Below are 24,008 nucleotides of genomic sequence, written 5' to 3'. Positions count from 1 at the left end.
CTGGATTTAGGAGACAGCAGGCAGAGGAAGGTGCGAAGTCTATTGAACCGTCTGCCGGCTGAACAGCTTCTTCTGCTGCTGCCCCGTCTGGTGTGCCTTCTCCATCCCACTCTGACCTTACACTTGTCCCTTGGCTCCTGCCTTGTAGGCAGTGTCAGGACCCATAAATCAATGGTCCCCTTGCCTGGATAACTCTCCTAGTCCCCTGCCTTGTCTGCACACCCTTCAGAGTCCTGCCATTCCTTAAGAGCGTTGGTGATGTCAGGTGCAGAAAAGAAAATGAGGGCCCCTGACAAACCATAATTAGTCTCATTGCCCGATAAACCCTGCCAGAAAGAAGAGAAATGGATGTCATGTGTTTTCTTCTGCAGGAGAGGAGGGGAAATGACAGGGAGCACAATGAGAAAGCAAATTTCATGGGATGCCTATACCCTTGAAAGCTCCACAAAGATATGTCTCCTGATGAGGGAATCAGAGATCAGAAATCCTCTGGGGACAGAGCTCCCTGCCTCTGCCATTCTACTCTTTAATTATCGCATCATTTTTCGGAGATAGGAAACTCAATGAACAATAAATAGTCATCCAGGAGTTTACAGGGATCAGCTGGATGCTGACTTAACCAATGATCAAAACGTGAGAGTTCGTCTCTCCCACCCGTACGAAGGTTCAAGTAAAAGACAAAGGGGAGCATCACTCAGGAACTCTGGATCTTCTAAAATCTCCACAAGAAGCCTTGGTAAGACCCAGCTATGTCATCATCAGCCTCACAGAGCAAGTGGGACCCAAGCAAACTTTGACATCTCATAGACTAATCAATATTTAAAACAACCCTGCCATCCACATTTCCTACATTTCTCCAAACCACTGTATCTTTTCCTTAAAATGGTGAATGAAAACAGTACCACCATCAAAGAGTTCATTCTCCAGGGCATCTCAAATGATCCAGGTATGAAAATCTTATTATTTGTGGTATTCCTGATCATCTATCTGGTCAATGTTGTGGGAAACCTGGGCATGATCATCTTGATCACACTTGATTCCCACCTTCACAATCCTATGTACTTCTTCCTCTGGCACCTGTCCTTCTGTGACATCTGCTACTCATCTGCTATTGCCCCTAGAACATTGTCTGACTTGTTATCTGAGAGCAGAACCATCTCCTTCCCTGAATGCACTGCACAGTTCTACTTCAGTTCTGCCTTTTTGGATGCCGAGTGCTACATTTTAGCAGTGATGGCCTATGACCGCTATGTGGCCATCTGCAACCCATTGCTCTATTCCACTGCCATGTCCAAGTCCCTCTGTATCCGGCTCCTACTTGGGTCATACATTGCTGGCACAACTAGTGCCATAATACACACATCAGCCACCTTCAGCCTGCAGTTCTGCAGTTCCAACCTCATCAACCATTTCTTCTGTGATGTCCCTCCATTGTTGGCAATTGCTTGTTCTGACACCCACATTAATGAGATTTTGCTTTTTGCTTTTGGTGGCTTTGTTGAGGTGAGCTCCCTCTCCATCATCCTTCTCTCTTACATCTTCATTTTAGCAGCCGTCCTGAGAATGCCCTCAGGGAGGCTCAAAGCCTTCTCCACCTGTGGGTCCCACTTCACAGGGGTCACTCTATTTTATGGGACTGTGATTTTCATGTATCTCCGGCCCACTTCTGTCTATGCCTTGGATCAAGACAAATGGGCTTCTGTGTTCTACACTGTAGTGATCCCCATGCTCAATCCTCTGATCTACAGCTTGAGGAACAAAGATGTTAAGAAAGCTTTCAGAAAACTCATTAACAAGAAGCTGAACTCTGTCTTAAACTAAAATGCAGTATTATTACTGAATTATTATTTTTTTGTGAATTGTTCCATACGAACTTGACTTGTAGGTTTCAGAACGATTTCCTTTCCCTTTTAGCTGATCATCAATTTCCTACTAGCTAGAGAACCAGAATATGAAGGAGTTCAGCCACAGAGTTATTGTCTGACATTCATTCAGCAATGTCCTTTGCAATTTCAAAAGCATCTGTGCTGAATGAGATTGACTGAAACTTCATGTTGACTCCGCAATTTAATAAGTTTGAGGCATTCTGAAAGCAGGCATTCCATCAGACCACCTCAGTGGAAGAGATGGGAAGTGTTGTGTTGGGATATAAGGAAGATATCAGAAGGAAGTGTCCTTTTTATTTCTAGAAGACAAGACTAAAAGAAGAAATTCCCCTTGGAGTACTACACCATGAAAAGCACAGGAGCTCAAGGGTTCAAAAAGCATTACATTCAAATACAGCACCTCCTAGCATACATAACAGGAAGATTCCACCATCTTCTTTAAAAATGTGTCATCATGAAAACAGCTCTGATCTACAGCTTGAGGAACAAAGATGTTAAGGAAGCTTTCAGAAAACCCATCAACAATAAGCTAAGTCCTGTCCTAAACTGAAATGCTATGTTATTACTCAATGTTTTTTTTTCCTTTCACTTATAGCTAATTCTCAATTTCCTACTAGCTAGAGAATCAGAAATATGCAGAATGAGGTTGGCTGAAACTTCTGAAATGACTCAATAGTAAGCGGTTGGAAAATTACAGCCTATCAGGTTCATTTCAAATATATCCCTTTACAAAAGGGCACAAGTCACAGCTAATACTACATGCAGTATTCATGCAGATACATCCTCACATCTGTAATAATAATGAGAAAACAGGCCAGTTATCATCTACACTGCATCACTGTGCACATTTATTTACATGCAACATGCCACATGTGCAAAAACACTTTTGTTAAGCAATTATGTCATGAATGGCAACCTGTCGCCCTATAAATTTTGCTGGATTCCAGTTTCCATCAGCCTCAACTGATATGGCCAAGGTCACAAATGATGGCAGTATCTAGAAGGACTACAGCAGTATCTAGAGGGCCCAACCCCTGAATTATGTGACTTCTCTTTTGTAAATCCCTACCTCACATTGAAGAGTATTGCTGGATCAGAGCAGTTTCTTTCTGCCTTAGATTCCTTTCTGCAATAATAATGTAATCTACTCACATTTGGGGCAGGGTAATAAAATCAATAACTATCAAATATATTGATTGGTTTGTGTCATCTGGTGTCTGGTGACTGAGGCTGCTTTTCTATATATGAGGAAATGGGACCTGTGGCCTTCCAGGTGTCATTTATTCCAGCTCCAATCAGCCCCAGTCAAGGCAAATGGTCAGAGATTACGGGAATTGTCATCCAACAACATCTAGAGGACGATAGGTTTCCCAGCTTTGCTTATACAGCCTTAACTGGAGTAGAGACCCATTGACCTCAGTAGGACTTACTTCTGAGATGATATGTATAGGATTGCACTGTAAAGCTTGTTAACTTTACTTGAATGATTCATATATTGTATTTCTGCTTTCTCTCTCTCTGTGTGTGTGTGTGCGCGTGCGTGTGTGTGCGCGTGTGTGTGTACGCATGCATGCTTTGTGTGTGCGTGTGTGAAAGTTCAGTCTTGCACTGGGCTTACATCTATATTTTTGTAAAATATTTGTTCTCCATTTTATTCATTTGAAAGAAATGAGCTCAAGTCCACACATAAATATGTTACAGTACATTTTCTATCACTAAAACAGCACAACTTGGCAACTCCTCTTGAATATTATCCTTATAGATATTCTTTGATTTGATTTACTATATTTCTATACTGCTTTTCCTTAAAATGAATCCCAAAGCAGCTTCTGAACAATAAATATTAACATGATAGAGCATAATAGAGTTTCACAAATACAGTATAAATTATGAAGAATGTAATTGTTTCACTGGTTATTTATCAATCAATCAATCTATAAAATACTATTAACAAAGCAACAACTATAAAATAATCATTACAATCAAAAAAATCATATTATATGATTGAAAAATCAATACATAATTTATAATCTATAAATCAATCTTAACAACATTAACAAAGTAGCAAGCAAAAACAGCAGCTCAGCACTGTTATGTTATCTGATGGACAGGCATAAACATGACAGAGATTGTGCTGATGGGGTATCTTATTTTTTGCATGCCACAGAAACTTTTGTTGTTGTTGTAAAACAACACAGCTTTTTCTCTGATAAATGAATTGTGCCTGAAAGTGGACCCATTGAAATAAATGGGCCTAAGTAACTCATTACTAGCTAAAGTCCATTGATGTCAATTGGTTTACTCTGTGTTTTAGTCATACCATCCTATAAAACCATTGGGAACAGTGTAAAGAAAAGGAACAAATTGTCCCATCCCAGTGTTCTGTGGGTATGGCCTCTAGAAGAGACATGACCAGAGGCATGTGCAGAATAAACATTCTGTGATATTCCGGCAGTGAACAAAGCTGCATTGTAACTTTTGAATAAACATTTGGTTTTAAATAAATGAATGAATGAATGTTGAATAAGCCTATAGCCATATATCTATTTAGTTTCCAATTCATATCCTTCTCCAGTATTGTGGGGTTTCAAACACAGTGGGGTTTCAAAAGAACAAGGGAATATAAGTAACAATATCGCCTCTGCAAGTTGGCCAGTGTCTTGTTAGGATTCTTGCTCCGTGTTTGCAGTCATGGGATTGTTGTTCTATCACATGACGGTGTATGTTTTTATTCCACAGTGTGGGAAGTGACGGAGACAGGATGTTTGTGTTTCTGTGTTCCGTGAAGTGGGACTATTGTCCTTTGTTCTTTCTCTTTGCTGTCTAATGAGAATGAGGAAGGAGCTAACTCAGAATGCTTCAAGTGTATTATATGTAAATAAACGTAGATTAGCCAAAATGCTGTGCTACTGAGTTCTGTTACACGAACTGCAAATACTCTGCAGGATCCCTAAGTGTGCTGACGCTTCTTGGTATCAGTCGCTGTGATGTTCGGGCTGGAGAAAGCTTTTGAAGCTCCCGAATGACCAGCCAGGAAGGAGACAACGTGCCAGTTGGGCATGTGTCTCTGCCAGGGTCCTACATGTGAGTAGGACGATCCTAATAGTGTCACAATAATCATGTGTGTCCTGTTGTGGTTCCTGGCATGTGCTCTCCTCCTCCCCACCCCATGCCCAAGCACAGGACCACCTCATTCTGGCACTCCTTCAGAGAGCAATACAACAGAGTGATTTCAAAATGACAACAAAATATAAGCAACCAGAGTGTAGGAGGACTAGAGACAGGTGCACTGTAGGGATAGACTACTCATTGAGAGGAGTCAAAGTACTCTGGTACTGCTGAGGTTATTGACTTCCAATGTAATAATCTGCCTTGGGTCTAGTTAAATGTAGTGGTGTCATGAGACCAATATGTCAACATTCTGCCCCCTCTTATTGTAAACAAATTCATTAAAGTCTAATTAGGACTCTGTAAGAAGATGAACACTTTCAAGAAACTGCGCAGTGAAAAACATCAGTCTGTCAAAATGGAGCAAGGTCCTGAACCTTGGCAAATGAGTAGCTCCATACTGAAACACCCTGGAGTTTGTAGCTTTTAAAATGTGTGGTGCTTGTATACACAAATAATGACCTGAGGCTCAAAAAGGCAACATTACTGCTTTCTTATAACAAATTTTTGGAAGAGATGCCACTGCTATCCAAAAATCTGTTGTCATGAAACAACTGAATTTCTGTTTTAAGATGCTAATTGGTAATATAACAACAACCATGATGATCTTATCAGATCTTTGATTTGAAATCATTACCAGAATGAAATTTGTATGGTATGTTGTCAGTGATGTGAGGACTCTGCACTCAAAAACTCGAATTCCTATTCCAAAGTAATCCAGATTCCACACCAAGAGAGCCAGGATTCTGTAGCCCGTGTGAATTAAGTTAGAACCTACATGTTGTTTTAGGTTTTAGTTTTGCTTTTTTGCATAACTTACTCTGGTTTTTCTAGTCATTTACAGTAGAAAAGAACTGTGCACAATACCTGAGCTATTTCTCATCACTAATGGATCTTCTCCAAAGCGTTGTTGTGGCTTTTGCAATTTCACAAGTGTGAGGAGTTACCTGAAAGCAGCCATTCCATCAGACCGCTTCATTGGGAGAAATGGGAAGTGTTGTGTTGGGGCATCAGGAAAGCATGTCAGAAGGAAGCAGGCCTCTCAAAGAACAAATGTCCTTTATTACTACAAGACACGACTAAAAGAAGAAACTCACCCTGGAGTACTGCACCATAGAAACTACAGGAGCTCAAGGGTCCAAAAAGCATTACATTCATACAGCACCCCCAGGCTTACATAGCAGGAAGCAGGGCTCACTTGCAGGCAGGAAGTGTCTTGTTTAAATTATTGTATGTAAGCCACTCTGGTAACCATTTTGGCTGAAGAGCAGGGTATGGATGACAACAACAACAACAACACAGGCTATACTGTGGGTAATTTAAAGGTCAATCAATGCTATAACTTCATTCATTGGCTAAAAACACTGAAAGGTGGGGAAAGGCTAGCTTCTTTAAAAAAACAAATGAGAATAGAGCCTGAACATTTTGCCTCATATTTTTGGATCTACAAATGTTTGTACAATTTCTTTTAAACAGGTTATACCTCAGTTTCTACATTCCAGTAATGAGTCCCATTCCCACAAGTTTCAGTAATACCCATAAGGTTTCAATTCATCTTCCTTGTTTCCCATACTCTGTGCAATAGTATGGAGACAACAAAAACCATGAGTCATTCCCTCCAGCTGCTTCCTTCTTGTAGTTGCTTGCCCTTTACCAAGTTTCTGTAGCACCACTTCAGTTTTCTGTGCAGCAAATGAAGCTATTATCCTCAGTACCAGGTGTTCCCCTGTCATCTGTAATACTGTCTCCCTTCTACTTAGGGTTTAGTTTAAAGCACTCCTGATCAGGTTCAGAAGACTCTTAGCAAACATATTGTTGCCAACCACTGTGTGAAGTGCAACCCATCTCCTGCTAGAAGTCCTTCCTCAAGCATATAACGCCTGTGTTCAGAGATCTGCACTTGTTGCCAGTCTGTGACAGGGCCAGGTTCAAGGTGTTACTGTTAGTATTTAAACCCCTTAACAACCAGTCTACCTACGATATTGCCTTACCCTATGTGTGTACACAATCAACAGAATTGGCATGTTTATAAATCAACAAAATACCTGCACCACATCTGTAAGAACATATCATTTGGTGTGCCAGCACTGCCGTACCTGTTAAAGGCATTCTTATTCAGATAAACCTACCCAGATGTTTAGAAATTTTGTAGGAGTGTTAATTATTTTAGTCTATTTTACTGCTGTTGTAACATTCTGCATATTTTAAATTACAGTTGCAAAACTTTTTAGTGGTACAGTGGTACCTCAGTTACAGACACTTCAGGGTACAAACGCTTCAGGTTACAGAAACCCAGAAATAGTACCTCGGGTTAAGAACTTTGCTTCTGGATGAGAACAGAAATTGTGCTCCAGTGGCGGCATCAGGAGGCCCTATTAGCTAAAGTGGTACCTCAGGTTAAGAACAGTTTCAGGTTAAGAACGGAGAACGAGAATGAATTAAGTTCTTAACCTGAGGTACCACTGTACTGCTTTTCAACAAGTGTATAATCAAGAAGTTCATATATCTTTTCTTCTCTTCTTCAAAGAGGATATTCCTTGAGACTTGTATACTTCACTGGGCAGATGCTATCAATTACTCTTGGCTCTTTCAGAGGAAATGGCTATTGAAGATATCATGCAAGAGAGAAATCCTGGATATATTTCCACAGTAGTCCAGCTTCTGACCCATTGCAATATTTTCTTTCTTTCTTTCCTTCTTTCTTTCTTTCTTTCTTTCTTTTCTTACTCCCTCCCTCTCTTACTTCTTTATCTTCCAGTTAAGCATCAGCCAAATGTCAGAGACACAGCTGCAACCATCCAGCAGTCTGTACCAAAAGTCCTATATCAATTATAAGCTTTAACATTGTCAGGCAACATACTTCTCCATCACCCGTCTCAGAGCACTCTTCACTTCCTTATTCCTCAAGCTGTAGATGAGGGGATTTAGCATGGGTATTATAACCGCATACAATAAAGAGGCCACTTTGCCTCCATTTCTTGATGTATTAGGTTGGAGATACATAAAGATAAAGCTTCCATAAAGGATAATAACAGCCATCAGGTGGGAAGAGCAGGTGGAGAAGGCTTTATGCCTGCCCTCAACTGAGCGGATTCTCAAAATAGTGGCAACAATGTAAGAGTAAGAGATAAGGACTGTCAAATGGGTGCTTATCAGGTTAAAGCTAGCAAATGAAAACATGACAAAGATATTGAGGCTGGTATCAGAACAGGAAAGTTGAAAGAGTGGGGGACCTTCACAGTAAAAATGATCAATGACATTAGGACCACAAAATGATAAACGAGTCATGCAACCTGTGTGTATCACAGCATTGACAGTTCCAGCAATGTATGAACCTGCCACCAGAAAAGCACAAACCTTCTGAGACATGGTGATTGTGTAGGTGAGTGGGTTGCAGATGGCCATGTAGCGGTCATATGCCATAGCAGCCAGGAGGTAACACTCAGTGGTGGCAAAAGTTACATAAAAATAGAACTGAACTATACACTCATTGAAAGTAATCACTTTCTTTTCCCTTAGGAGGTCTTTTAGCAGCCTGGGACTGATGGTAGTTGAGTAGCAAATGTCTAAGAAGGACAAATTACTAAGGAAGAAATACATGGGGGTGTGAAATCGAGCATCAGCCCTGATTAACATAAGCATCCCAAGATTTCCCACAATTGTAATGAGATAATTGACTAGAAACAATGCAAATAAGATGGCAGCCAACTCTGGACTGTCAGTGAATCCCGTGAACACAAACTCCTTCACTCTACTGCTGTTCCTGTCAGGCATTTTTCCCCCCTGATGGAATCAAAGAGAAACAAAATGGTGGTGGGTGAGGAGTGGGAAGATTTGGAAATCATTCACCATCAGAAATGAGGTAATCAATCTTCACCACTATATGTGCTTTTTTAAATAGAGAAATTGAGGTTTAAACCCCTGAATTATGGCTGGAATATAAAATTTAAAGGATCACCATTGGTGGAGAAGACCTTTAACATATGAGGATGGTGTTTCCATATCTCCTCCTTCACAATTTAAAGCAGTGGCACTCTATTACCTTGAAAGGGCAGTATACATAGCTTTACACAGCACAAAGAGAGGGTGATGTAGTAGGGTGGCCATATGTCCGGAACTTCCCGGACATATATGGAATACTGCAGTCGTAAGCAGTGTCCAGCTGTAAATTGACCAAAATTTATGGGACAATCCAGACACATGGCAATCCATGTTGGCAGTGTCATTTTGGGGTGATTTCACCAAAAAAGCTAAACAGCTTTAGGCAAAACTAAAAAAGCTAAACGACTTTGGCAAAAAACCCAAAAAGCTTTTGTGTCCAGATTTTCACCTTTTGAAATACAGCAACCATATGATATAGGGAGGGCAGAGGGGGACTGAGCCCACATTCCGACATGTGAAGATTCCCCAGAAACACCTCTGTCTGCGGCCAACTTGCTGTTATTGAACACTAAGTGATTATTATCAGTAGCGAACTAGGCCTGTCTACAAAGGGTGACCACTATATGTGCACATCTCATTCTGTTAAAGAAAACACATGGAAAACATATGCTCTTAAATTACACTGCATTTTGCAGTTTAATTCTGAGAATATTTCAGCGGAGCCCTTTCACAAACATGCATGCAGAAACATTGAAATCTCCTTGCTTGCAGTACTTACGACACCATCTTCCTGTAATGTTTGTGTATGTGTGTGTGCTTTGTAATAGTTACATGCACTTAAGAGAAAAATAGTTAATTGATTCTATTAAAGTGTTGAAACACAAAATATTGGTGCTATTATTTCATATCCTCCAACATTTCTATGATGAAAATAGGGACGTTCCATTCCATAATGATGGTTTTACTATTTATACTCCACACATCTTACTGGGTCACCCTAGCCACTCTGGGCAGCTTCCAACATATATAAAAACATAATAAAACATTAAACATTTTTTTAAAAAAACTTCCCTGTACAGGATTGTCTTCAGGCGGCTTGGGGATTGAATAACTCCATGCCCTCCAACATTTATCCAATGAAAATAGGGACATCCTTAGGGAAAGTGGGGCATTCTGGGATCAAACCAGAAACTGGGATGACTTCTCTAAATCAGGGATGTCCCTGGAAAATGGGAACACTTGGAGGGTGTTATTTGCTGCAGAAGATTCAGTTTCATTTTTTTCAAGAGAAGGAATTCAATTAGAACTTCTTTTTAACCCACTGTAGATATGAGCCTATCTCACATGTTTTGACCTTTAGAACTGTAATCTCCAGGTTGAAATTCCTGAATCAGGCCATATTTAAAGTAGTCAATAGCCTTTTGATGAACTTCACAATGTTGGGCTCCAAAACTCCTCAGATCTTTGGCTGTCCTCCTATCAGATCAGACAGGCTCTGCCCAGCAGCTCCTTTCATCTCCCTCAATAACGGGTGTCTGCCATCTTTGACCTTCTCTTTTTCCATAACTTACTATAGTGCTTAAAAGCCATCAGGAGGAGTCTGGAGGCTTGGAAATTCTTATCCTCACCTTTACCCACCTGTAACCTATCCTGGTCAGCATGGTTAGGAGCAATGGGCTGGTTTAGCAGCTTCTATCCTACCATCAGGAAGTTACCTGGGATATCATTCTTTCCTTTCCTTGTGTCCTCCAGTGGAAGCATCTACTGGATCATTTGATCTTTCTTAGATCCAAGAATGGAATCTGTATTCCTCCAAGGTCCTCTAAGATGCAAACAACTGTTTGATAGGCAAGCATACTATTGACTAAGATTGCTACAGATATTAGTGAAAGACCTGCAGTTGCTGCATTGATTGAAAAAGTTCAGCATGTGCAACAGAACATAGACCATAAAACTCTACAGTAGGGGTAGTCAACCTTTTTATACCTACCGCCCACTAATGCATCTTTCTTGATGGTAATATTTCCTTACCACTCACCAGTGCTCGATGGAAGAAGGATTCAGCTTGTGCCGTACAATCCCCTACCACCCACCTAGAATCCTGAAACGCCCGCTAGTGGGTGGTTGGAACCAGGTTGACAACTCCTGCTCTACAAATAGTTAATGGTCTCTTGTTTACTGTTCTAAGGTTGTTGACTTCCAGTTTAATAATCTGCCTTGTATCAAAGTTAAATGCAGTGGTACCATGAGACCAACATGCCAACAATATCCCCACCCCCCTTGTGTACCAACTCCTTATGGGTTAATTACTGCTCAGTAAGAAGAGGAAAGCTTTCAAGCCACTGTTCCTGTAAAAATAGCAGACCTTTCAAAATGGAGGAAGGCCCTCAACTCAGGCAATTGTTTTGTGTTTTTTTAAATAATTTTTTATTAGGTTTTGCACAAATATCTCCAATCAAACAATTTCACAAATAACATATTTTCATCTTTTGGACTTCCCTCAGCTTTTCTGACAATCATCCGTATTTAAATTTTTATCTAATCATCCCCCAAATTCAGTACTTTTAAAATACCTTTTCAAACATATTTACATTCTTGCAATATTCCTTATATTTTCACAAAGCTTCTTTAAAACCCACTAGTGTTGTTGTTTCATCACATAACACTCTTCAAATAATCTGTAAATTTTCCCCAGTCCTCAATGTACTTGTGATCTCGTTGAAATCTTATTTTTCCAGTTAGTTTATCCAGTTCTGCATAGTCCGTTAGTTTCATTCTCCATTCCTCCAGAGTCGGTATTTCTTCCTGCTTCCATTTTTGGGCCATTAGTATTTTCGCTGCTGTTATTGCATACCAGAAAAGTTTACAATCCTTTCTATTTATATCATTTCTTGTTATTCCTAGGAGAAAGGCTTCTGGTTTCTTTACAAAAGTATATTTCAGCATCTTCTTTAACTCATTATATATCATCTCCCAGAACCCCTTCACTTTCTTACATTCCCACCACATATGATAAAAAGTTCCTTCTTTTTCTTTACATTTCCAGCACTTGTTACAAGTTTTAAACATTTTTGCTAATTTAACCGGTGTGATATACCATCTATATACCATTTTCATAACATTTTCCTTTAATGTGGTGCATGCTGTAAACTTCAAATTATCATTCCATACTTTAACCCAGTCTTCAAAATGTATATTGTACCCAAAATCTCTGGCCCAATGAATCATTACCGACTTGACTTCCTCATCCATCATATACCATTCCAACAACATTTTATACATTTTCGATATTGTCTTACAATCATTATTTATTATTTCTGTTTGAAATTTTGAATCTTTTTCTTTATAACCCTTCTCTTTCGAGTCTTTTTTAAACATATCATTTATCTGATAGTAATGCAACCAATCAAATACATATTCTTTTACTTGTTCATATGGCTTCATTTTCCATTTCTCTCCTTCTTTAATCACCAATTAAAGAATTTAATTCTCCATAAGTAATCCAATTCCCCCTCATATTAATTTTCTTAACACACATGTCCTCTAATGGAGACAACCAGTGTGGAACTCCTGGTTCCAATAAATTTTTATATCTCTCCCAAACTTCAATTAGCGATTTTTGGAAGATGTGGTTTTCAAAAGCTTTATGACTCTTCTTCTTCTCTAACCATAAATACGCGTGCCACCCAAATCTGTTATCAAATCCTTCTAAATCCAATAATTTTCTATTCTTTAATTTTATCCATTCTTTTAACCAACAGAGACATGATGCTTCATAATATAGTTTCAAGTCTGGCAGGGCAAAACCTCCTCTTTCTTTTGCATCTGTTAATAACTTAACTTGAATTCTCAGGCAATTGTGCAATTCCATACACACAATGAACATCCTGGAGTTTGTAGGCTTCTGAATGTGTGCTGCTTGTTACATGCATGTATATACAAATGCACACCTGAGATACATGCAGCCAAAGTCACTGCTTTCATGTGACAATTTTTAAAATAAGATTCCACCAACTTATTAAAAATGTGTCATCATGAAAACAGCTGGTTTGCTGTTTTATAACACTATTTGCCATTATCAGGTTTTATCCAATTTATATACAGAGTAGACCCACTGAAATTTCTCAGCTATGTTAGTCATATCCGTTGATATTCTGAGTAGAATTAGTGCTCCATGGTTTTTATTGTTGTGTTGTAGTTTAATGAATTGTTTGTGTGCTGCCTGGGTACCTTTGGGTTGAAGGGTGGATTATAAATACAACAACAACAACAACAACAACAACACTAAGGAGAAGCATGATGATGTTATCAGATCTTTTTAATGGAAATCTCCACTAGAAAGAAATTTGCATGGTACATTGTCAGTGTTGTTAGGACTCTGCTCGCAAAAAAACAAAATATTATACTAAGTAACCCAAGAGAACCAGGGTTCTGTGGCCTCCTCCAAAACTTCCCTACAGCTTCAACAGTTTCACAAGTATGAGGCACCAACTAGGCTACCACTGACTTCTGCTCTGTACTCTGGGCAGCCCAACCGGAAGTAAACACAAGTATATGGAGGTCACCATATTGGCAAAAGCTGCTCTACTCTAACTTTCCCTTTCTCCAGCAAAATGGTTTTAACAACAATGGGTATAATGATTGACTTTATTTGATTGGTATTAGGAAAGTGCATTTTTTATGTTTACATACCCAGTAGGGCAGGAATCACCTTTTTAATGTATGAAAGAAGACCTAAATTAGAAAGCTCATGAACTCCAGTCATTGTAGCTACCTGTTGTTCTTGAGTTGGCACACAGTATACCACCTCTAATCCCAGCTACAATAAAATTATAAAAACCAGTTTGTTTGTTTGTTTGTTTGTTTGTTTGTTTTCTGCGGAGAATCAACTACTTCTCCAACAAAGAAGACCAGAAGAAAGGCTTAATAAAAACAAAACAAGAAGTTCCTTCTCTAGAGTCTAGGCAATGGGTGCTTAAAAGGTGAAGCAATGCTATAACCTCATTCCTTGGCTAAAAACACTGAAAGGTGGCAGCAAGACAAATGAAATGAGAGTAGTGTCTAGAAACTGGGATGTTGCAGATGCTAGAAACTGGGACATTGAGGACTAATGCTCATCCAGGGGAGGAGCAACTGCTGCTTTTGCAGCCCTTCCCCATGGAATCCCATGTCTTTTATACAGCGTCCACTAGAACACCCTGACTCTGTAATCACAACATTACAATACCCTCAGCAGTATGGACTGATGTAATACTAATAACCTGGTTCAGACTGTGTGCCCTTCATCAATCCATGCTCAATCAGCCTCAATACGACTATTTAAAACATTTAAGTGCCTTTTTGAATCAGTTGAAGGCTCATCTAGCTCACCATCTTGTCACCAACATGAGCCAGTCAGAAGCTTCTGCATGCTGGGAATTTTGGTGCTGACCATCTTCCTTTTGTTTTTCCCAGATATATGCTTCTTTTATCCAAAGAGGTTTCTATTAGCAATTCTGACTAGAAGCCATTGAGTTATCTATCCAATATAAATATGCCTAATAAGATAATTCTCCATGAAATTGGTCCAAAGTAAGGACTATAATATGAGCTTACCTTACAGGGGTTTGGTAAGATGCCAGAGAGAATGTATGGAAAGTGCTTCAAACATTTAGTTATTTGCTTTTATTTGATCAGAATATATATCTATATACATAGCTTTTCAACAACATCTGGACTCAAAGTAGTTCATACAGTAAAGCTGAGCAACAACTTGAAACACCATGAAGTATATTTCACTTCTATCTTCTGCTCACTTAATCAAAAAGGATATTCATTGAGTCTTCAAGGCTTCACTGGGAAGTTGCTATCAACTCCTTTTGGTTCTCTAAGAGAGGCAGCTATTGGAGAAGTCCTATTGGAAAATAGTCCTTGAAATAGTTCCACATGGCCCAGTTTCTGCCACAAAATTACTTATTCTTTTTTAATATTCCAGTCAAACATCAGCCAAATCCCAAATAAACAGCTGCTATCCTCCAGCAGTCTTCACAGAGCATTCCATATCAACACTAAACCTTAACATTGTCAGGCAATACGCTTCTCCATCACCCGTGTCAAAGCACTCTTGACTTCCTTGTTCCTCAAGCTGTAGATGAGAGGGTTTAGCATGGGTATTACCACTGCATACAACAAAGAGGTCACTTTGCCTCCATTTGTTGAATTAGGTTGGAGGTAGATAAAGATCAAGCTTCCATAAAGGATGATGACAGCCAGCAAGTGAGAGGAGCAGGTGGAGAACGCTTTGTACCTGCCCTCAGCTGAGCGAATTCTCAAAATAGTGGCAACAATGTAAGAGTAAGAGATAAGGACGGTGAAATGGGTGCTTACCAGGTTAAAGCCAGCAAAAGCAAACATCACATACAAATTGATGCTGGTATCAGAACATGAAAGTTGAAAGAGTGGAGGACCTTCACAAAAAAAATGATCAATGACATTAGGACCACAAAAGGATAAATGAGTCAAACATCCTGTGTGTATCATAGAATTGACTGTTCCAGCAATGTATGAACCAGCCACCAAAGAAACACAAACTTTCTGAGACATGGTGATTGTGTAGGTGAGTGGGTTGCAGATGGCCATGTACCGATCGTATGCCATAGCAGCCAGGAGGTAACACTCAGTGGTGGCAAAAGTTACATAGAAATAGAATTGAACTAGACACTCATTGAAAGTAATCACTTTCTTTTCCCTTAAAAGGTCCATCAGCAGCCTTGGACTGATGGTGGTTGAATAGCAAATGTCTAAGAAGGACAAATTACTAAGGAAGAAATACATGGGGGTGTGAAGTCGAGCATCAGCCCTGATTAACATAAGAATCCCAAAATTCCCCAGAATTGTGATGAGATAATTGACTAGAAACAATGCAAACAAGATAGCAGCCAACTCTGGACTGTCAGTGAATCCCAAGAAGACAAACTCCTTCACTCTACTGCTGTTCCTGTCAGGCATTTTCCCCCCCGATGGAATCAAAGAGAAACAAAATGGGAAAACTGCTTAGTAGTTTTCTGTCTGAAATAAGGTAAGAAATCTCCACAGTTATATGTGTTTTAATCCCTAGAAGACGACCGTGTTGTCATTAAAGGATGGTCATTGGTGGAGAACAGAACATCATGTAGATGAGTACTGTAGAATTTCCATCTCTCCAGCTTCAGAAATAAAACAGAGTCACTACATTACTTGACGTAGTGTTGCAATAAATAGCCTTACACAACATAAAAGCTTGTAACTTTAGGAAGGGCAACGTGGGACTCAGCCACACCCACACCCTAACCCACATGTAGCCAACTTAGCTGATGACTGATCAACCTGCTTCTGAGCAAAAGGTTGCTCTAGCAGCTTCTACCCTGCCATCAAGAAATTACCTGGGATATCATTATTTTCTTTCTCCAGTGGAAGTTTCTACTGGTGCAACTGCTCCAATTTATGTTCAAGAGTGGACTGTATTCCTCCAAGAACCTATAGAATGCATCTTACACTGTTTGATATGGAAGTATCCTTTTAGCTTGAATTGCTACAGACAAAGTGGAAGACCTGAAGTTGCTGCATTGACAGAAAAAGTTCAGCATGTACAGCATGACATAGTCCATAAAGCTCAACATCATCCGATACAAAATGGTCTAGGAACATTGACTTCCAGTGTAATAATTTGCATTGGGTCTAGTTATATACGAAGGTGCCATGAGACCAAGATGCCAACAAAAACTGTTTCGTCTTTTTGTAAACAACCCCCTTAAGGGCTAATTAGGACTCAGTAAGAAGAGGAAAACTTTCAAGGTCTTGCACCTGGTAAAAATATCAGGCCTGGCAAAATGGAGCAAGGCACTCAGGTGAGGTGCCTGAGTAGCTCCATACATGCTATAGATACTATGGAGTTTATAGCTTTCTGAATGAGTGGTGCTTCTTCCCATGGCACCTGTCCTTCTGTGATACCTGTTGCTCATCTACTATTACTCCCAGAATGCCATGTGTCTTATTATCTGAGAACAGGACCATCTCCTTCCCTTGGGGCACAGCCCAGTACTTTGCTGCCCTCTCCATCATTCTCGTCTCTTACATCTTATCTGTCCTTAGAGTGAATCCATGGAATGTCAGGCTTCGGGAGAGCAGCTTCCTTCTCCCTTTTTCTGTGGATAAGCCGAACAAAGCAAAAATAGTCTCTTATCATTCAAAGAGATTTTAAGGAACCCAGCTCAAGAACAATGTGTCCATCTCAGAGGAAAGGTGCTCCCAGTTAAGGTTTCTACCCACTTCCCCCATAGTCACTTCCGCTGCTTGCAACCACCGTGCCTTTTGTGCAGCTACCTTATTTAATCTCCTGGACAACTGGACACTTTCCAGCAAACTAGAGTCTGTTAACTCTCTCTCTCTCTCTCTCTCTCTCTCTCTCTCTCTCTCTGTGTGTGTGTGTGTGTGTGTTCTTCTTCTTCTAGCTGTCACCCACAGTTCCTCCCAACCTTTGTCTTCTGAACTATGTCCCTCTGCAAACCACTGTTCCAAATCTATACTGTCCCACTGCTCCTGATTCAGGATCCTGATCAGGAGCGGGGGGAAAGGGCTCCCACCATTCCTCATCTGTGCAGCCCTCCTCAGCACAGACCCTGACATGAAGCCTTCTTCTGTGTATGCCTTTGAGCAAGACAAATAGGTGTCTGCGTTCTACACTCTAACGCTCTTCATGCTCTTCATGCAGTCCTCTGATCTGCAGCCTTAGGAACAAAGGCATTACAAAAGCTTTCAGAAAACTCATGAACAAGGAGCAGAATTCCAACTTAAACTGAGATCCAGTGTTACTACTGATTCTCTTTTTGTGAGCTCAGTTATTACAATGAGACTAATTATACAGTTTTCCAAATGATTTCCTTTCACTTGTAACTGAATAAGAAAACAAGAGAGTTCACTCACGGAGTTTTTGTATGACATTCAGTGAGCAATTTGGTGCAAATTAAAACCAACTAAAATGCTGGCTAGTTTATCAAAACTCGTCCAACGTACAATGTAAATCTACATGGTAGCAGGCAATTTTAAAAGGGTGTTGTTGCCAGTAAATAAAATAAGCAAGTAAAATCTATTTATCTTTTTTCAGTAGCATTGCTAAGATTGTGTAAACAGAACTCCCTCACAGGGATAACTGCAACAGAAAACTACATAAGGTTTATTGTGTCGTAGAAAAAAAACACATGATTTCTGGTATTAACAATGTTTTTGACTCCCAATTTAATAATCTGTCCTGGGCTTTGTTAAAAGCACTGGTGCCATGAGAACAACATGCCAAAAACTGTTTCCCCCTCTTCTTGTAAATAAACTCCTTAAGGGCTAATAAGGACTCTGTAAGGATATGAAAACTTTCAAGCACTGGTATACAGTGTTGTATTCATCTAACATTTACCAAGAGCAGACCCACTGAAATATATAGGCCTAGATTCTTAATGCCCATTGATATCCATGGGTTTACTCCAAGTAGGACATACACTGGATGCAATCTACACCTTTTCTATTGTACTCTTGATCATATTTTCATGAATGGTTTATGTACTCCATACATACTTTTCGGTTTAATTAGATGAAGACTCATTCACCCCAGCATTCTGTCTCCCGCTTAGAGGTGTCAACTTCCAAGGGAGAATGGGGGCAGAAAATCAGGTCATTGGGAGGAATCAGGAGGTGAAGCTGAACATAGCAGCAGCAGACCTTCAATGGCCAGTGGCCATTCCTCCTCCTCTTGCCACCACAACTGCCTGGGAGCTGCTTCCCTGGTCCTTCTCCTCCACAGCAGTAGAAGGAAAAGGTGCCAACCACTGATATCATGTCCCATTCAGCTCTGCACTTAGCCTCCTGAACCCCCTTTGAATATTGGGGACCTGTCCGCCTCCCTAAAAATATTGGGGGGGGGGTCAGCCTCTGGGAGATGCCCTCCCACATGAGCCAGCCTGCTGCTTCTGTTAACAGGGAATGATAGTGTTGCACATCTTCCTGTTTCTTGTCCTTGATGTATACTGCTTCTGAACAAAGAGGATTGATTTAGCTATCCTGGCTAAAAGTAATTAAGGTTTCTATCCTCTATTCATGACCTGACTTTACCCAGTGTTTACATACCCTCCATGACTTTACCCACTGTTAGGAGAATAACACCACATTACTTTACATGATTGTTCCACAATACCAGAGAGAATGCATGTGAAGGACTGTGAATATCTAGTTATTTATTTCCATTTATTTAGAATCAGTATATACTGCTTTTCAATGACAAATGTACAGTACTTAACGGAATTTATGCTTTAAAAGTGGACAACAAATTAACACATCCTAAAACATATTACTCCACTATTATCTTTTCCCTTACTCAGAGAGGATATTCCTTGAGACTTGTAGGCTCTACTGGATAGATGCTTTTGGCTGTTTAATCAGACTATATGGCATATTGGAAAGAAGCCCAGGCAATTTTTCTGCAAAGGGGCCCAGTTTCTGACCCACTGTAATCCTTCCTTCCCTTTCCCTTTTGCTTTCCAGGTTTCAGTCAAACTTCAACCAGATGCCAGATACATAACTGCAATGATGCAGCAGTCAATATTTATATAAAGCTTACTGTACAAATAGTTCATATTGTTAGCGAACATACTTCTCCACTACCCGTCCCAAAGCACTCTTCACCTCCTTGTTCCTCAAGCTGTAGATGAGGGGGTTTAGCATGGGTATTACCACCGCATACAACAAAGAGGCTACTTTCTTTCCTTTGGTTGATGAACTAGGTTGGAGATACATAAAGAAAAAGCTTCCATAAAGGATGATGACAGCCATCAGGTGAGAGGAGCAGGTGGAGAAGGCTTTGTGCCGACTCTCAGCTGAACGGATTCTCAGAATAGTGACAACAATATAAGAGTAAGAGATAAGGACTGTCAAATGAGTGACCACCAGGTTAAAGCCCACAAATGCAAACATCGCATACAAATTTACACTTGTATCAGAACAGGAAAGTTCAAAAACTGGGGGACCTTCACAAAAAAAATGATTGATGACATTAGGGCCACAGAAGGATAAACGAGTTATACAACCTGTGTGTATCATAGCATTGACAGATCCAGCAATGTATGAACCAGCCACCAGGCAAACACAGACTTTCTGAGACATGGTGATTGTGTAGGTGAGTGGGTTGCAGATGGCCATGTAGCGATCATATGCCATAGCAGCCAGGAGGTAACACTCAGTGGTGGCAAAAGTTACATAGAAATAGAATTGAACTAGACACTCAGTATAAGTAATCACTTTCTTTTCCCTTAAGAGGTCTGTCAGCAGCCTGGGACTGATGGTGGTTGAATAGCAAAGGTCTAAGAAGGACAAACTACTAAGGAAGAAATACATGGGGGTGTGAAGGCAAGCATCGGCCCTAATTAACAAAATCATCCCAAGATTCCCTACAATTGTAATGCCATAGTTCATGAGAAACAATGCAAACAAGGTAGCAGCCAACTCTGGACGATCAGTGAATCCCATGAACACAAACACCTTCACTCTACTGCTGTTCCTGTCAGCCATCTCCCACCCCCACCCCCCCCCGACAGAATCAAGGAAAACAAATGAGGATGAGTGAGGAATGGGGCAATTCTTATTAGTTTGCTATCAGAAATAAGGGAATCAGTCTTTTCAACTATATGTATTTTCTTACAAATAAATAAAAGACAGACAGAGAGATTTTAACCTCTGAAAGATGTCAGGACTATGAGATTTAATGCAAACAATGCAAACAAGATTGCAGCCAACTCTGGATTATCATTGAATCCCAAGAGCACAAACGCCTTCCCTCTGCTGCTGCTCCTGTTGGCCATCTTTTTCCCCCTGATGGAATCAAAGAGAAACAAAACAGGAAAACTGCTTAGTAGTTTTCTATCTGAAAAGAGCTGAGCAACCTTCACAGTTATATGGGTTTTTAAAAAGAGAGAGGTTTTAATCCCTAGAAGACGGCAGTATTGTCATTAAAGGATGGTCATTGGTGGAGAACAGAACTTCATGTAGATGAGTAGTGTAGAATTTCCATTTCTCCAGCTTCAGAAATAAAACAGAGTCACTACAATACTTGACATAGTGTTGCAATAAATAGCCTTGCACAACATAAAAGCATGTAACTTTAGGAAGGGCAAAGTGGGACTCAGCCACAACCAGACCCTAACCCACATGTAGCCAACTTGGCTGATGACTGATCAACCTGCTTCTGAGCAAAAGGTTGCTCTAGCAGCTTCTACCCCGCCATTTACAAATTACCTGGGATATCATTATTTTCTTTCTCCAGTGGGAGTTTCTACTGGTGCAACTGCTCCACTTAGGTTCAAGAGTGGACTCTGTATTCCTCCCAGAACCTATAAAATGCATCTTACACTGTTTGATAAGGAGTTTGAATTGTTACAAAGTGGAAGACCTGAAGTTGCTGTACTGACAGAAAAAGTTCAGCATGTACAGCATGGCATAGTCCATACAGCTCAACATCATCCAATACAAAATGGTCTAAAATGGTTGACTTTCAGTGTAATAATTTGCATTGGGTCTGGTTATATACAGTGGTGCCATGAGACCAAGATGCCAACAACAACTGTTTCCCCTTCAGGTAAACAACCCCCTTAAGGGCTAATTAGGATTAGGCAAGAAGAGGAAAACTCTCAAGGTCTTGCACCTGGTAAAAGATATCAGGCCTGTCAAGTTGGATCAAGGCACTCAAGTGAGGACCCTGACCTCCCTGCCAATTTGGATACAATAACGGAACTGGAGGCCCCTCGACTGTCCTCGGGTCCAGTATGGGGCCACTTTGGCCGGATATCCCCAGTCGATGTAGACAGACTCCTCTGAGCTGTAAAGCCCACAACTTGTCCTCTTGACCCATGCCCGTCCTGGCTGATTAGAGCGTGTCCAGACGAGGTGCGGGGCCCCCCTAGGGGATATCATCAATTTGTCCCTTGGCACTGGGACATTCCCAGGGGAATTGAAGGAGGCAGTGATGCACCCGCTCTTAAAGAAAACATCATTAGATCCTTTAGATCTATCCAATTACCTCCCGGTTTCAAATCTTTTGTTCCTGGGTAAGGGGATTGAGAGTATGGTTGCTGAACAGCTTGGTAGGTTTCTGGATGAAACATCGGCTCTGGATCCATTCCAATCCAGCTTCCAGTTTGGACTGCCTCTCCTGGTATGTCCCTGGTATGTCCTTACGGTCTTCAAACAAAAACATCTTGGAGGTCCCAGGCCACAGGGAGGTTAGGCTGGCCTCAACCAGAGCCAGGGCTTTTTCGGCTGTGGCCCCAATCTGGTGCAAATTAAAGCCCACTAAAATGTTGTCTACTTTATCAAAACTAGAGTAAAAGTTACCATTTAAATCTACATGGTAGCAGGCAATTTTAAAAGTGTGTCGTTGCAAGTAAATAAAATAAAGCAAGTAAAATCCATTTATCTTTTTTCAGTAGCATTACTAAGATTGTGTAAAACTCCCTCACAGGAAGGAAGGAAGAATGGCCTATCACTGAAGGCAGTTGATTTAGCAGCTAAATAGCCTCTGCCCAGTATACCTGAAGGAGCGTCTCCACCCCCATCGTTCTGCCTGGACACTGAGGTCCAGCACTGAGGGCCTTCTGGCGGTTCCCTCATTGCGAGAAGCAAAGCTACAGGGAACCAGGCAGAGGGCCTTCTCGGTAGTGGCACCCACCCTGTGGAACGCCCTCCCATCAGATGTCAAAGAGATAAACAACTACCTGACATTCAGAAGACATCTTAAGGCAGCCCTGTTCAAGGAAGTTTTTAATATGTGACATTTTAGTGTATTTTTGGTGTTTGTGGAAGCCGCCCAGAGTGGCTGGGGAAACCCAGCCAGATGGGCGGAGTACAAATATATTATTATTATTATTATTATTATTATTATTATTATTATTATTATTATTATTATTGCCACTACCTATTCAATCAATAGCCATTCTTCACTCCCCATTCCCAGGGGGCTATCTGAATATAAGCCTCACATCCCTATTTCAGTGGCTAGTGCTGTAACTAAGAGGAACTAACCACAAATATCCATCTAGAGCCTGTTAGCAAAGAGAACCTACTTCATGAGCTAGAGGGAGCTTCAGCTGATGAAGCATCTTGACCCCACCCAGGTGACAAAATGTCAAAGTGAGCTAAGCAGATGTGCTAGTTCAGCAGCACAGTTTTCTTTTCCCCTACCATTGCATGAGGTCAAACAGGTTTTGGGGGGTTGAAATCATGAAAAACCTGTTTATCAAAATCCAGCAGCTTACAGTATGGGCAGCAAGGTCCCCTTCATAAAACCTTCAATGCTGAAAATAACTGTAACAACAGATAACAACATAGGGTTTATTGTGTCATAGGATAAAAAAGATTTCTGGTATTATCAATGTTTTTGACTCCCAATTTAATAATCCGTCCTGGGCCTTGTTAAATGCACTGGTGCCATGAGAACAACATGCCAAAAACTGTTTCCCCCTCCTCTTGTAAAAAAACAAACAACTCCTTAAGGACTAATTAGGACTCTGTAAGGAGATGAAAACTTTCAAGCATTGGTAATATGGGGTTGGTATCCATCCAACATATACCAAGAGTAGACCCACTGAAATATATAGGCCTAGATTCTTAATGTCCATTGATATCCATGGGCTTACTCCAAGTAGGAGAGACACTGGATGCAATCCATGCCTTTCATATCATACTCTTGATCATATTTTCATGAATTGTTTGTTTGCTGTCATTCATACTTTTGGGTGGAATTAGATGAAGGCTCATTCACCCCAGCATTCTGTCTCCCACATAGAGGTGCCAACTTCCAAGGGAGAATGGGGGCAGAACATCAGGTCATTGGGAGGAATCAGGAGGTGAAGCTGAACATAGCAGCAACAGACCTTCAATGGTCAGTGGCCATTCCTCCTCCTCTTGCCACCACAACTGCCTGGGAGCTGCTTCCCTGCTCCTTCTCCTCCACAGCAGTAGAAGGTAAAGGAGCCAGCCACTGAAGTCATGCCATGCTCGGCTCTGCACTTGGCCTCCTGT

General features: G+C 40.7%; 4 protein-coding genes across 4 annotated transcripts; 1 reads left to right on the top strand and 3 right to left on the bottom strand.

Annotated features, from left to right (window-relative positions):
• Positions 1-882: 882 nt before the first annotated feature.
• On the top strand, positions 883-1,821 carry LOC309366770 (olfactory receptor 5AR1-like; the record flags this gene model as incomplete). The annotated part of the gene is made up of 1 exon (XM_081905588.1): positions 883-1,821. One exon carries the CDS (start codon positions 883-885, stop codon positions 1,819-1,821), a length of 939 nt encoding a protein of 312 aa, XP_081761714.1.
• A 6,080-nt stretch (positions 1,822-7,901) lies between these two features.
• Positions 7,902-8,828, bottom strand: LOC309366891 (olfactory receptor 5AP2-like; the record flags this gene model as incomplete). Its single annotated transcript, XM_081905832.1, has 1 exon — positions 7,902-8,828. One exon carries the CDS (start codon positions 8,826-8,828, stop codon positions 7,902-7,904), a length of 927 nt encoding a protein of 308 aa, XP_081761958.1.
• Positions 8,829-14,999: 6,171 nt separating this feature from the next.
• LOC309366918 (olfactory receptor 5G9-like) lies at positions 15,000-15,923 on the bottom strand (the record flags this gene model as incomplete). Its single annotated transcript, XM_081905880.1, has 1 exon — positions 15,000-15,923. The coding sequence occupies one exon, from the start codon at positions 15,921-15,923 to the stop codon at positions 15,000-15,002; it is 924 nt and encodes a 307-aa protein (XP_081762006.1).
• A 3,654-nt stretch (positions 15,924-19,577) lies between these two features.
• On the bottom strand, positions 19,578-20,504 carry LOC309366895 (olfactory receptor 5G9-like; the record flags this gene model as incomplete). Its single annotated transcript, XM_081905842.1, has 1 exon — positions 19,578-20,504. The coding sequence occupies one exon, from the start codon at positions 20,502-20,504 to the stop codon at positions 19,578-19,580; it is 927 nt and encodes a 308-aa protein (XP_081761968.1).
• Between the last annotated feature and the right edge of the window lie 3,504 nt (positions 20,505-24,008).

Source organism: Podarcis melisellensis (genome assembly GCF_964234715.1).
Source record: "Podarcis melisellensis genome assembly, chromosome: 1".
Lineage (NCBI taxonomy): Eukaryota > Metazoa > Chordata > Lepidosauria > Squamata > Lacertidae > Podarcis > Podarcis melisellensis.
The sequence above is the reverse complement of the archived record's forward strand: the minus strand, read 5'-3'. Positions and strand labels throughout refer to the sequence as shown.